At 42.4% G+C, this 15,394-nt stretch overlaps 1 protein-coding gene across 1 annotated transcript in view; it reads right to left on the bottom strand.

Annotated features, from left to right (window-relative positions):
• Positions 1-2,072: 2,072 nt before the first annotated feature.
• Positions 2,073-15,394, bottom strand: part of GTF3C3 (general transcription factor IIIC subunit 3) — a 42,134-nt gene continuing 28,812 nt past the window's right edge. Inside the window, exons 17-18 of the mRNA XM_066280648.1 lie at positions 13,049-13,201; positions 2,073-3,207 (exon numbers count right to left, since the gene is read on the bottom strand). Coding sequence (XP_066136745.1) covers positions 3,085-3,207; positions 13,049-13,201 — 276 coding nt within the window. The 3' untranslated portion in view covers positions 2,073-3,084. The remainder of the gene's footprint in view (positions 3,208-13,048; positions 13,202-15,394) is intronic.

Below are 15,394 nucleotides of genomic sequence, written 5' to 3'. Positions count from 1 at the left end.
AAGGTGTATTTATAATCAAATACCTTGAAGTATATATGAATTTTTAAGATACAGTGCTACAAGGAACTTGTAATTTTAGTCTATTTTGTAACCTTTCATCTTCTCATCTCTTCAAGGTTCCTGTTTTATTTTATCCCATTTCCCGCAAGCCTTTCACTGAATTAATTTTGGAAGTTATGTTTTTACTTTCATAAACCTCTTATTAAGTATTCTTTTCTTTATACAGTATTTTCTCATCTGGGGATATTAATTACATTTTGTCTATTTCCTGCACTAGCTCTGTTCCCTGTGAGCACCCCCACCCCCACTGATTTGCTTACACGACTGTCCTTTCAGAGGCTCTCCTCACATGCCCGCGCCTGCTCTGCTCTTTTCCCCCCAAGTGTTACTTGCTGACGCACCTTGTGTGCTCCACACCTGATCCTGCGGACCCAGCCAGCACGCCCGCTTATACATATATGAAAGAAGCTACTGCAAGGATCGTTCTCTTAGAGAATCAAATGAAGAATTCACTTGTGTCCTTCCTTCTTGTGAAAACAGCGAAAAAGCATCGTTGCTCAATAGCAAGATGGACTGACGGGGCTTTTTGGGTGCAAATACAGAAAGTCAAGCTAATGTAAACTTTAAGGTGGAATTAATTACAGAATTGGGGATATCTTACAGGAAGAATCAAAGGTAAAAATGCAGCCTTAGAAAGGACAGGAACAGAAAACTGCAGCGTCTCGGGGACCTGAGGAGTGAGTGCTCTAGCCATTTTTCAATTCTGCTTCTCTTCATGTCCAGGCTTTCTTTATTTTTCTTTCTCAACAGATAACTATTTGGCTCACAGAGAAGGCAGGAAATGAAGTAACCCCCCCCCCCCTAAAGGCTCTATCTCAAAAAATTCCCAGGGAGGGGGGGAGGAAATTCTTGATTGGCTCAGACTGGCGCAGGAGCAGCCCGGCTGAAATAACTGTGGCAAGTAGAAGAGAATCTCATTGTGTGACATCAGGATCCGTTTCCACAGCAGAGGGGAGGATGACAGGCAAGGATGTGAAAGCAGGTTTTTTTTTTTTTTTTTTGTATTTTTCTGAAGTTGGAAACGGGGAGGCAGTTAGACTCCCGCATGCGACTGACCAGGATCCACCCGGCATGCCCACCAGGGGGCGATGCTCTGCCCATCTGGGGTGTTGTTCTGTTGCAACCAGGGCCATTCTAGCACCTGAGGCAGAGGCCACAGAGCCATCCCCAGCGCCCGGGCCAACTTTGCTCCAATGGAGCCTCGGCTGCAGGAGGGGAAGAGAGACAGAGAGGAAGGAGAGGGGGAGTGGTGGAGAAGGAGATGGGAGCTTCTCCTGTGTGCCCCAGTTGGGAATCAAACCCGGGACTACTGCACGCCAGGCCAACGCTCTACCACTGAACCAACTGGCCAAGGCCAAAAGCAGCTTTTAAAATGACACCACTACAAATGTTTTTTTATGGGGACTTTATGACAGGCCTTTTTTTCCTAAAATAAACACAAATTTGGATGCTGTTCTTCTAAATAAAGCATGTTCCTCTCAGGAGGAATTTGCTAGTGACCTTGAACATGCTGTTTTATCTCAGATATAAAATGGAGATTTAATCAAAAAAGCATATGAAAAGACTTTAATAATAAAAATAAAATTTATTTTAATTATATATACATATAAACAAATACAGAAAGGGACAACACATTTACTTATATACAAATTCTGTTTCTCAACTTCAATTACATAAACTGCATAAACAGTGGTAAGAATTCCTAAAAAGCCCCTATTATATTTATTTGAGCCTAAGTCTCCTACTTATTCCTTTTCCACAATTACACTGGGTCTTACAATTCCTGTGCACATTTATATTCCCCTAGAAAATAAGCTAATAGTATATTTAACAAGTATTGTTACCTTAGATCAGGAGTTGTCAAAATTTTTATAAAAACCGCCCACTTTTGCAGTGCAGTCAACCTGGTCCCTACCACCCACTAATGGGCGTTCCAGCTTGCATGGTGGGCCAATCGTGGCGCCTTTGGTTGCAGCAGTAGGGACCAGGTTGACCAGCACTGCAAAAGCAGGTGGTTTTTATAAAAAGTTTGACAACCCCTGCCTTAGATCAAAGAACATAAAGTATTTGAAATAAGAAAAGGGTTTTTGTTTTTTAATCAACAATTCTTTATTCCATATATACAATTCCCAGAGTTCCTACATTCCTAGTGATCTTGAAATGGAAACCAGGTCATGTTATTGAACATGGTTCTTTTCCTTTGTCAGAAAACCATCATCAAACACTGATAACACATTTTTAAATGCAGTGCAATGTTCTGAATGAAGCCCAGCCTTCCACATCTCAGTCTATGTGGCTAAAATACATACAAATGAAAAGTAAAACAATTAGCTCAATTATCTGTCTTCCTACCATATAATCATTTTAAATAACTTTTTTATAGCTAAGTAAATTACATAATTGTGTTGACATCAGAAATATTCCCAATTTATTTTTACTTTAATAAGCAACTACTTTTTCTATATATCTGAAAAAGTACCCATGCAACAATAGTAACTAACAGGGCACTAAAAAATGAGTGATTGACAATGACGACGTATGTAGAAACATAACAAACATTTCTTTCAAATAAACACGTGCTCTAATTCTGTATTTAAGGAGTTGTATTGAGAGGTCACATCTGTCTTAGTACTGTATTCCAAACACCTATCACAGTGCCTGGTACATAGGTGTTTAACATTTAACATATAGTGTTAAATGCACAGATTGATAAATGGTAGAAGTGAAGACATAAGTGTATTCAACTCCAAGCTGACTCAAAGGTTACTATAGTCCATTTCAGCCTTGGGGACAATTGTACTAAAAAAAAGCTAAAGGAAGAGGATAGAACAATATACAAATTCTTGTAGGAATATAATCTTTGCATATGTATCAAAAGATCACTTATCACATGCTAAATACAAAATACACGTTAGATATTTTTTAAATTATCATGTCCATTTTGAGGTTAATAATAAGCTTTGAAACAGAAAATACTCATCCACATACACAGCTACCCAACACTCCCTTCTCAGCTGAGGTACCTCACATAGAACAATAGGTACACAAAAGCTTCTGAGCCATCCTAATATTCCCGCTGCTCTGGTAAATGAGAGACAAGTTGTAGGCGATATCCCTTCGTAAGTCTACCTGGTCGATTTCTATACCCTAGGGGGAAAAAATGAATGAGTTACATTTCAAAGTGACAACCAGAACAATTTTAGGATACACAGTTTCTTAAGTGTAAGTATTCAAAAAGCCATTAAAATTCATAATACTAAAAAAATGATAAAATTATGCATCTACCTTAGATTTAAACTTTTATCAGGTGATGCTGATTCAGTTAATCATTATAGTAACTATCATCAATTTAAAAAAGTCTAGCCAATAAGTTTAAAGAAAAACTCTAACCCACAAGCCACTGCAGAATGAACTTAGATGAATAAAGGATTTAAGATCTAAACAATGAGACCATAAAAGAAAAAAAAAAGATGAGTAATAATATAATCTTGGATAGGAAAGATCTTTTTAAGTACAATAGCAGAAGAAGAAACTATAAAGGGAAAGATTAATAGACATGACTTCATAAACCACATAAAAATTTTGCAGATACAAAAATAAATAAACTATAACACAAATGACCAAATGCAGGAAAAAAATACCTGTACTATATAATAGAAAGGCATAGAAAGAATGGGTCTGGAAGGACATATACCAAATTGAATGTAATATTTACCACAGGGGTATTTTTACCATTTTTTTTGTTGTTGTTGTTTTTTTGACAGAGAGTCAGAAAAAGTGACAGACAGGGCCAGACAGGAAGGGACAGAGATGAGAAGCATGAATTCTTCATTGTGGCACCTTAGTTGTTCACTGATTGCTTTCTTATATGTGCCTTGACTGGGGGGCTACAGCAGAGTGAGATACCCTTTGTTCAAGACAGCAACCTTGGGCTTCAAGCCAGCGACCCCACGCTCAAGCCAGTGACCTTGAGGTTTCAAACCTGGGTCCTTGGCGTCACAGTCCAATGCTCTATCTACTTCACCACCACCTGGTCAGGCTCTTCTTTCTTTTCTTTTTTTAATTTAAATAACAAGGCAATCAGGATGGCTTCAGGGTATGTAAAAGCTACACTCACCTCCTCCCAGGACTACACTGGATTATAACTAAAATACAGACTGTGACACCAGTAGCCACACCACCATCACAGCCCATGTAGGTTTTGGTTCGCATTCAGTTTGGATCAATTGTAAAGAAACAGTGGAACCATAAACTGGTGGACCATTTTCCTTTATTCTAGACTTGTACCAATGGGTAAAAAATAAATACATAGGGCGCCAAAACCCACTCTTTGTTCCTCCGGTTCCATAACCAGGAGAATCTTTCTGGTTTTCCTAGAATCAAAGGCTCCCACCTCACCAGTCTTATTCACCTCTGTTCCCCATCTCCTTCTCCTGTGCAAACTGGCTTCTCCTTTCTGCATTCCGCCATTCTGGCTACCTCCTCCAAGTGGCCTCCCTGTCCTGCTACAACATGGACTCTTCCTCTCCACAAGAACGTGGTCACTCTCTCAAATGGCCTCCTAGCTCCTCCTTTTAAAACTTTTCGGTGGGACAACGCCCTCCTGCCTCCAGCACACATTAGCATAACCAAGCCCCTTCCCAAGCAAGAAGAGCAATGAACTGATTCACGTGAGAGCAGCGGCCATCTTTAACAATCAGAGTGAGAAAAAATAACTTATCTGCCCAACACAGAGCAGTCAACTTGAATGACCAAGTGAAAAGTAGCTGAAAAGGTCTTATAACCAAGGATTCACAGAAGCAGCTACACTGTACTGGTAGGAAGTGAAGACAAGCGGACAGGGCTGGCCCCAATCCTATGGATGGCGGCTGAGACTCCAGAAGTGTATCTCAGCTGCTAAGGTTCCTCTTGAGAAGCATGAAGTTTCAACCCCACACCAGGATCGCCAGCCCTGAGCACGAGAGCCAGAAAGAGGCATCTGGTGACATCAGCTGTGGAAAATGGCAGGGACTCTGTCCTCCAGGAGAGACACAAGATGGATAGAGACACAGGTGCCCTCTCAGATGGCCGGTGCACAGAATCTTGTTGAAAGCCACAAACCCTGGCTCTGATGGAGGGAGGGTGCAGCAGACTAGAGTTGGCAGGAACAGTCTGGGGTCTGTGGCTTTGGGGAGAGCTCAGGGGACAGCTGCCGGGACCCCTGTGCTGAGTCACCGAGCCGCACTGCAGACGCATCTACCTTGGGTGGAGCACGCCCTCCACTTGGCATCAGCCCAGGGAAAGCAACTGCCCCATCCTCTGGGCTCCAGGACAACAGTGAAGAAAAGAAAAAATCCTCTGAACTGTACACTTTGTAGACTATATACATCAAAGATTTTTTTAAATTTATATAACATATAATTTAATTTATAGCCCAAACCAATAAAATAAAAACCTCTGGAGGTGGCCCCTGGGCATCCATGTATATATTAAAGGTCCCAGGAGATGCGATGGACAGCTGGTTTTGAGAATCTGCACTTCATTTGATATGGTGCCAACAGGGTCTGATGGTGGCTTTGTTTTTGCATTTATCGCTAATCCTAACACCTACTAGCTATATAGCCTGCTTTACCTGCATTGTTTCCACATCTACAACTCTACTCCCTGGCACTCGGGTTGCTGTTTGACAGGGTGAGAGGCTTGTCTGGAGTCCCTTTGGGAGCAGAGGTGGGTGAGTCTGGGCTCTGTTAGAGGCAGCTTGATTTCAGCAAAATTACTAGGTTCCCAAACAGATTATCAATGGACAGCATAATGCAGAGCTCCTGCCCTGCTGAGGAGTGAGCTCCTTGGACTGGGGTGCAGAGGTATGGGCAGAACCAGGGGGTGTCAGTGACTGAGTTGTGTGGCTTTGAGGCAGGAGACATTCTCCCCACTTTCCCTGAACTTGACTGGTGCCTACCCATCATGGTAGAAATGCTCGCACCACCTTCTGGGCTCCCAGTGCCCCCCCCCTTTCAACTCTTGATGGCTCTGCCCTACAGGGGTCTGGGCAGACTTGGGGACAGACTGAGTTGTGTGATTCTAGGATGGGAAAAATTTTTCCTTCGCACGTCCTATGAGGAGAGAGCCTTCCCTTCACACAGCCAAATCTGGTCTGTCTGGACCGGATAAACTCCCTTGAACTACCCTGATGACTCAGAGACCCCGCCCAATACAAAGGTAAGCAAGCACTCAGCAGTGCGGCTAGAGCAGATACACCTGGGACATCTGCTGAGTGGTTTCAGACCAGCACGAGCACTGACTAAACTCTATCAACCTGGTGAACAGCACCCGTCCCTACCTGGTGTCTCCCTGAGAGCTGTGTCAGTACAGCTCAGGCACCACCAGAGAGCTCTTTGCTACAGCAGCTGGAAGGTGGGGTGGGTGGAGGGGATCTCAGTTACTCAGTACTAGTATTTACATGCCACTGGCCCAGTGCTGGTTAAACTAGCCTTGGTGTGTAGCTTGATTCTACACACACACACACACACACACACACACACACACGCCCAGAAACAGCCACAACTGTGGATTGCTCTATAGCTTCAAACAGTTTGCCCAGGGCCAGTGACAGGTGGCATCTGTCATTGGCCTACACCGAAGTCCCTTCTAAGAGGCCCCAGAACAAACACAATCAGTAGCTAGCTTCAGAAAACATTAAAGCAGGATCAAATAAGCTGCGTAAGCAGAATACCCAAAGGGAGATCTCGCAGGCATCAGACCTGCTGAGGCAAATTCCACTGTGTGGTCAGCACCTGCCCAGCAGCTCAAACACTGTGGTCAGGATTGATTCTCACCTTCAGACAGCCTGAGGGCCAACCCCATGTATGAACAGACCCACAGCAATCAAGACTTGATCACAGCAGGAGGGCTCGCATAACCCACACAAAGGTCGCTCCTGGAGCACCCATCACAGGTGATCAAGAAGACTGCACCACAGGGTCCCACTGGACACTTACTACCTAAGGCACCTGTAGAAAAGCAGCTGTGGTTAGGCTTGCTCGCTTGTTTATGAGCTGCAAGCACTTTGCACGATAGTGCGTGAGCACGTGGCTTTGTAGAGCCCACATAAGGCTAGGGCACTGTCCCCTAGTGCAGATCACTTGCGGGTGTTCCTGTTTGCTCTCCTGCCACCGCTAGAAGAGGTTTTTCTCTGCCTGTTTACTTGCCTGCTGTTGCAAGAATCCAGTAAACAGTAATGGCCCAACATCTTTCAGCTCCACAGTTCTGTGGTCTGCCCAAATCCAAGTGAACCTGCCTGGCCTCAGCCACCAGCATCACACCATCCTACAAAGTCATAGAGGATCTACCTAATATACAGAAACAAACAAAAAGATAGCCAAAATGGAAGACAAAGAAACATACCCCAAATGAAAGAACAGGAAAAATCTCCAGAAAAATAACAATGAAATGGAGGCAAACAATTTACCAGATACAGAGTTCAAAAGAATGGTTATAAGAATGCTCAAGGAACTTAGTACAACAGCATAAATGAAAACCTAGAAACCATAAAAAAAAACTAGTCAGAAATAAAGAATATCTGAAATGAAGAATAAAATTTCTAAAATAAATACACTAGAAGGAATATACAGTAGGTTAGATGAAGGAGGACTGAATCAGCAATTTAAAAGACAAGGTAAAAAAAAAAAATGCCCCAAACAGAGGAGCAAAAAGAAAAAACAATTAAAAGGCCCCGGCTGGGAAGCTCAGTTGGTTAGAGCATCATCCTGATAAACTAAGGTTGCGGTTCAATCCCGCACCTTAGAACACATACAAGAATACACCAATGAATGCATAAATAACTGGAACAAATTGATGTCTCTCTCTAAAATCAATTTTAAAAAAAGAAAGGCCCTGGCCGGTTGGCTTAGTGGTAGAGCGTTGGCCCAGCGTGTGGAAGTCCCTGGTGGTTCGATTCCTGGTCAGGGCACACAGGAGAGGCGCCCATTTGCTTCTCCACCCTTCCCCCTCTCCTTTCTCTCTTTCTCTCTTCTCCTACAGCTAAAGTTCCATTGGAGCAAAGTTGGCCTGGGGGGCTGAGGATGGCTCCATGGCCTCCATCTCAGGTGCTAGAGTGGCTCCAGTTGCAACAGAGCAATGACCGAGATGGGCAGAGCATCGCCCCCTGGTGGGCTTGCTGGGTGGATCCCGGTTGGGCGCATGCGGGAGTCTGTCTCTCTGTCTCCCCACTTCTCACTTCAGAAAAGAAAAAAAGAAAAAAAAATTTAAAAGAATGAGGAAAGTTTAAGGGTCATATAGGACATGAAGTGAATCAACACCTGCATCATAGGGCTACTACTGGAAGGAAAGTAGAGAGCAAGGGATTAAGAACCTATTTGAAGAAATAAGGACTGAAATCTTTCTTAACTTGGTAAAGAGAAACAACACGTAAGTCCAGTCCAGGAAGCTTAGAGTCCCAAATAAGATGAACTCAAGGAGGCCAACAAGACACATTATAAATAAAATGGCAAAGGTTAAAGACAAAGGGAGAATCTTTCTTTTTTTAAAGATTTTGTTGATTTTTTTTTTTTAATCCAATGAGAGAAGGGGAGGCAGAAAGATAGACTCCTGCAGGTGCCCCAACTGGGATCCACCCAGCAAGCCCATTAGTGGTTGATGCTCTGCCCATCTGGGGCATTGCTCCATTGCTCAGCAACTGAGCTCTTCTTAATGCCTTAGGCGGAGGCCATGAGCCATCCTCAGCTCCCAGGGCCAACTTGCTACAATCAAGCCATGGCTACAGGAGGGGAAGAGAGAGAGAGAAAGAGAGAGAGAGAGAGAGAGAAGAGAGAAGAGAGAGAGAAGTGAGAGGGAGGGGTAGAGAAGCTGATGGGAGCTTCTCCTGTGAGCTTCTCCTGACTGGGAATAGAACCCTAGACATCCATACGCTGGATTGACACTCGACCACTGAGCCAAATGGCCAAGGCCTATTTATTGATTTTATAGAGGGCAGAGAGAGAAGGGAGTTGGAATGACAAGTATTAACTCATAGTTGCTTCACTTTTAGTTGTTCATTGTGATTGCTTGTTGTATGTGCCTTGACTGGGCAAGCTCAGGGTTTCAAACTAGCAACCTCAGGATTCCAAGTTAATGCTTTATCCACTGTGCCACCACAGGCTAGGTGACAAAGAGAGAATCTTAAAAGCAGGAATAGAAGAGAAAGCTCCCATAAGACTATCAATAGAGTTCTCAACAAAAATTTGCAGGCCAGAAGTGATTGGCATGAAATATTCAAAGTAATGAAAAGCAAGGATCTACAAGCAAGACTACTTTAGCCAGCAAGGCTATCGTTTAAAATTTCAGGAGATTCCAGACTAGACAGCTCAGCTGGTCAGAGCGTCATCCCAATACGCCAAAGCTGTAGGTCTGATTCCCATTCAGGGCACATACAGGAATCAAACGACGAATGCATAAATAAGTAGCACAACAAATCTATGTTTCTTTCTCTCCCTCCTCTCTAAAATCAATGTTAAAAAATTAAATTGGAGAAATAAGAAGCTTCCCACACAAGAAAAGGCTAAAGGAGTTTGATACCACCAAATTAGTAAGTATGACAAGAAATGATGGAACAGAGGAGGAAAGAGAAGGAGGAGATAAAAGGAGGAGGAGGAAGGAGGAGGAGGAGGAGGAAGAGGAAGAAGAAGGAGGAGGAAGGAGGAGGAGAAGGAGAAAAAAGGAGGAGGAAGAGGTCTATCAAGACACCAATGGCATATTTACAAAAATTTATTTTGAAACCACAAAAAGGCCCTGAATGGCCACAGCAGTCTTGAGAAAGAACAAAGCTGCGGGAATCTACTTGATATCAAGTTATACTACAAGGCCACAGTGATCTAAACAGCATGGTACTGGAATTAAAACAGACATACAGATGAATGGAACAGAACGGAGCCCAGAAGTAAACACACACTGTTATAGTCAATTAATATTTGGTAAAGGAAGCAGAAACATACAGTGGTGAAAAGTTCTTTTCTTTTCTTTTTTTTTTTTTCTTTTGTATTTTTCTGAAGCTGGAAATGGGGAGAGACAGTCAGACAGACTCCAGCATGCGCCCAACCGGGATCCACCCGGCACGCCCACCAGAAGGCGATGCTCTGCCCCTCCGGGGCGTCGCTCTGCCACGACCAGAGCCACTCTAGCACCTGGGGCAGAGGCCAAGGAGCCATCCCCAGTGCCCGGGCCATCTTTGCTCCAATGGAGCCTTGGCTGCGGGAGGGGAAGAGAGAGACAGAGAGGAAGGAGGGGGTGCGGGGGTGGAGAAGCAAATGGGCGCTTCTCCTATGTGCCCTGGCCGGGAATCGAACCGGGGTCCCCCGCACGCCAGGCCGACGCTCTACCGCTGAGCCTACCGGCCAGGGCCGAAAAGTTCTTTTCAATAAATGATGTTGGGAAAATTGGACAGACACGTACAAAACAATGAAACTAGACCACCTTCTTACACCATACACAAAGAATAAAATCAAAATAGATTAAAGACTTAAATGTTAGTCTGGAAACCATAAAATTTCTAGATGAAAACAAAGGCAGTAAAATCTCAGACATTTCTTTTCTTTTTTTTTTTTTTTTTTTTTGTATTTTTCTGAAGCTGGAAATGGGGAGAGACAGTCAGACAGACTCCCACATGCGCCCGACCGGGATCCACCTGGCACGCCCACCAGGGGTGACGCTCTGCACACCAGGGGGCGATGCTCTGCCCCTCCGGGGCGTCGCTCTGCCGTGACCAGAGCCACTCTAGCGCCTGGGGCAGAGGCCAAGGAGCCATCCCCAGCGCCCGGGCCATCTTTGCTCCAATGGAGCCTTGGCTGCGGGAGGGGAAGAGAGAGACAGAGAGGAAGGAGGGGGTGGGGGTGGAGAAGCAAATGGGCGCTTCTCCTATGTGCCCTGGCCGGGAATCGAACCCGGGTCCCCCGCACGCCAGGCCGACGCTCTACCGCTGAGCCAAACGGCCAGGGCCTCAGACATTTCTTTAGCATTATTTTTTTCTGATATAATGCCTAAGAAAGAGCATCAAAAGAAAAAATAAACAAATAGGACTGTCATCAAAATAAAAAGATATACCGTATGAACAGAACATATTCACCAATGGCACATCTGATAAGGGGTTAATATTAAAATTTTTAAAAAAACTTATAAAACTCAACACAAAGAAAACAATCCAATTAATAAATGGGCAAAGGGCCTGGCCAGGTAGTTCATTTGGTTAGAGTGTCATTCCAATATGCCAAGGTTATGGGTTTCATCTCCAGTCAGGGCACATGTAAGAAGCAACCAATGAATGCACAACTAAGTGGAACAACAAATCAAGGCTCTCTCTCTCTCTCTCTTTAAAATCAATGAATAAAATAATTTTTTAAGTTAATAAATCAACAAACAAGTATTGCTGAGGGTGCGGAGGAAAGGACACCCCCGTGCACTACTGGCGGTAACACAGATGGGTGCCGCTACTGTGGAAAGCAGTATGGAGTTACATCGAAAAAACAAAAATGGAACCGTCTTATTACCCAGTGACTGTACTTCTGGGGATGTATCTGAAGAAATCCTAATCAGTGATTCAAAAGAATATATGCACTCCATTGTTAACTGCAGCATTACCTACAATAGCCAAGATCTAGAAGCAGCCCAAGGGCCCATCAGTAGATGAGTAAATAAAAAAGCTGTGGTATATTTACAAAATAGAACACTACTCTGCAGTAAAAATGAAGGAAAGTTTACCTTTGGCAACAACATGGATGGACCTGCAGAGTATTATTAAGTGAAATAAGCTGGTCAGAGAAAGATGGTACCACATGATTTCATTTGTATGTGGAATCTAATGAACAAAATAAACTAACAAACAAAATACAAAAAGATCCATAGATACAGGGAACAGACTGATAGCTGTCATAGGAAGAGAGGGTTGGGGGGCTGGGTGAAACGATGAAGGGATTAGGCAAAATAAATAAATAAATAAAGCTCAGACAGACAGACAAGAGTGTGGCAATTACCAGAGGCAAAGATACTGTAAGTGGTGGGAGACGGAGCGCGTGAATGAGAGGTTAACGTGATGGAAGGAATCTTGGGGCAGTAAACGAAGAATGTAATAATATACAGATGACGAAACATAGAATTGTACCCCTGAAGCCTACAGAATTTTATTAACCTATGTCACCTCAATAAATTCAATTAAAAAAATAAAGCAATGAAGTCGACAGAGTAGATTAGATCTATGTTTCTAATCTTCCCCAATCGAAAATTTTGGAGTTAACTGAAAAAACCTCAACACCAATAAAAACTGATACTTAGAAAGCTTAAAGTGCAATATGTAAAGGTATTTATGTAATAAAGAACAACAAAGTGCATATATTTCATTAGTGTAACTATAAAAGTATGTACTCATTTGATTAACAACTAAAGTTGAACAAGCATAACAGAAAATAGTTGTGAAAAAATGTGGGGATTATGCCTGTAACTTAACAGAATTAACAAAACATACACAAACACATATACACACTGTTCTTCAGAAAATAAAAATTAGATTTTATACACAGATTATCATAGTACTGGTAACACTTTATACTACATTATCTTTATCTAAAAGAAAAAATTACATTAATACTGGTCTCTCACCTTTAGAAAGAAATATGTTAGTTATACCTGAACTTGGAAATGAACAATGGCTATAATACTCAGTATTCAGGCTTCATGCCTACCAGCCAGTACCTGTAAACTGAAGGGGCTACTTTAGGATAATTAAAATGGTCAAAAGCACAAGTCATATATGTCCACATGGATGCTGATCAAAAATAAAGCCAGGATGTCAAAGACTGACTTGTTGCCAAACATAATTATATAAATGGATTCAATAATGGAAAAATGAATTTTGATATGTAAGCTAAAATTTCTTTCACTGTCTGTACCAAAACTCTGAGCTAACTGCACTTATCTATATATGAAATGAGTGACTCCTCAGTTTTCAAAGCAAAGCCCACAATACCTCTAAGAGAACGGGAGGGAGGTCCAAGGCCTTCTGATAATAATGGATTGCAAGATGAATCAGCCCCAACTGGTGAAGGCCACGCCCCAAGTTGTAGAATGATTCCTGGCAAGGCCCACGAAGACTGAGGTATCGATTAAGAAAGGAAAAGCCCTATCAAAAAAAATAATAAAAATAAGACAAATAATTCAATATTTCACTCATTTGACAAGTATGGACATGACAAGTACGTGTGCCAGGTGCTGAGAATACAAGTATATACACAGTTGCCCCTGAAAAGAACGGATGTCTGTACTGTAGTGTCAGATCACAGTGAAGTCAGGAATTCTCCTGAAGCTGTAAAATGTTTTTTAAAAGGTAAAAACCAGGCCCTGGCCGGTTGGCTCAGCGGTAGAGCGTCGGCCTAGCATGCGGAGGACCCGGGTTCGATTCCCGGCCAGGGCACATAGGAGAAGCGCCCATTTGCTTCTCCACCCCTCTGCCGCGCCTTCCTCTCTGTCTCTTTCTTCCCCTCCCGCAGCCAAGGCTCCATTGGAGCAAAGATGGCCCGGGCGCTGGGGATGGCTCTGTGGCCTCTGCCCCAGGCGCTAGAGTGGCTCTGGTCGCAACATGGCGATGCCCAGGATGGGCAGAGCATCGCCCCCTGGAGGGCAGAGCGTCGCCCCATGGTGGGCATGCCGGGTGGATCCCGGTCGGGCGCATGCGGGAGTCTGTCTGACTGTCTCTCCCTGTTTCCAGCTTCAGAAAAATGAAAAAAAAAAAAAAAAAAAAAAAGAAAAGGTAAAAACCAGAAATATTCACAGAAAGCAAAGGCAAATGTTACAACTAGTTGTCAAAATCCAGTCTATAAAAACACAGGATATACTGTGTGTGTAGATAGATAGAGACAGACAGACAGACAGATTGATTTTTTTATGGCTTCAAAGTGGCTTTTGTGGCATTAAAGGCCAGTAAACATTTAAACTTCTTGGTTTGAAAGACCTAAAAGTTTGAGCAAAATATGAAGTCTGAGCTCTTATAATGATCACTGAGAAAGGCTTATCCTCAGGAACAAACTCACTTGAGTATATATACCTAACTTTTCTCAGTAAATGATCCTTTTAGTATATATGCTGCCAAAACGAACACTTCTCAGTAAATGATCCTTTTATAAGTTACCTCTCAGGGCCTTAAGTACCTCTTAACCCCCAAAACTTGCTTGTTCTTTCCTCCAAAAGCTTGACTCATTATTTCAGAGCACAGCTGTAACATGCAGGCTCCTGGTGTGTCACAGAAGCCAAAGAGCGGCCTGTTCCTCTAGCTCTTCCCACATTCACTTTCCCCTTTAACACAGCTGCAACTTCACCCACAGAAAGGTACAAACCGCAAAAGTGCAGTGTCCTTATAAAGTACTTAAATAAACACACTGCTGAGAGTTAAGAGTAAAGTAACTACTCTATGAGGATAGAATTTAAAGAGCAATTATTCCCTGGATGATCTGCTACAAAATAAATGATCACAAATGTTCCATCTTGAGTAAATAGATAATGAAAAGTAATGAATTCTTTAAACTTAATGAATTTTAGGGACAAAAATAGGATGAATAAACATCATACTTCTGCATAATAAAAGAACTTATTTGTGTATATGAGTATGACCTCCACTCCACTGACAAACATGATTCTCTCTGTTAAGTAACAAAAGACATATTATTCTCAGAGAAATATCAAATCTTCATATCTTAAAATGACAAATTTAAAGACAAAGGTTTAAATTAAGAAGGAACAGTAATGCAAGATGAATCATTGTAACCCAAATGAACTTGTAGGTCATTTGATTACAAGTAAAATGTAATACATTTACTGATACAATAAAAAAAAAGTTACCTGCTGCATTTTAAGAATGTTTCAACAAGTTTCGGAGGATAATCTCCTTGACAACTAAAAGACTATTCAAATATTTAGTGATTAAAAAACTAGGTAATGTGGGCATCCACTTTATTTCTTAGAAAAGAATCATCATATAAAGAAAAACTAGAAAAAAGGATGAAAACACTGACATGGAAAAGAGAAATGAGTTCTTTTTACATTAAATGTTACACTTCCAACATTTTTATCATATCAATCACTAAAGGACACAGGTATATGTTGTCTATATAATATTTAATAAAAGTAGAAGGAAACATGCAAGACTTTATTCTTTTTTTAAAAAGATTTTACTTATTCATTAGCAGGAGAGAGAAAGGGGGGAGGAGCAGGAAGCATCGACTCCCATATGTGCCTAGACCAGGCAAGTCGGGGTTTTGAATCAGCAACCTCAGCGTTCTAGGTCAACGTTCGATCCACTGCGCCACCACAGGTCAGGCAA

This window comes from Saccopteryx bilineata, chromosome 5, assembly GCF_036850765.1.
Source record: "Saccopteryx bilineata isolate mSacBil1 chromosome 5, mSacBil1_pri_phased_curated, whole genome shotgun sequence".
In the NCBI taxonomy this organism is placed as follows: Eukaryota; Metazoa; Chordata; class Mammalia; order Chiroptera; family Emballonuridae; genus Saccopteryx; species Saccopteryx bilineata.
Note: the sequence above shows the minus strand (reverse complement) of the source record. Positions and strands in the feature narration are given on the sequence as shown.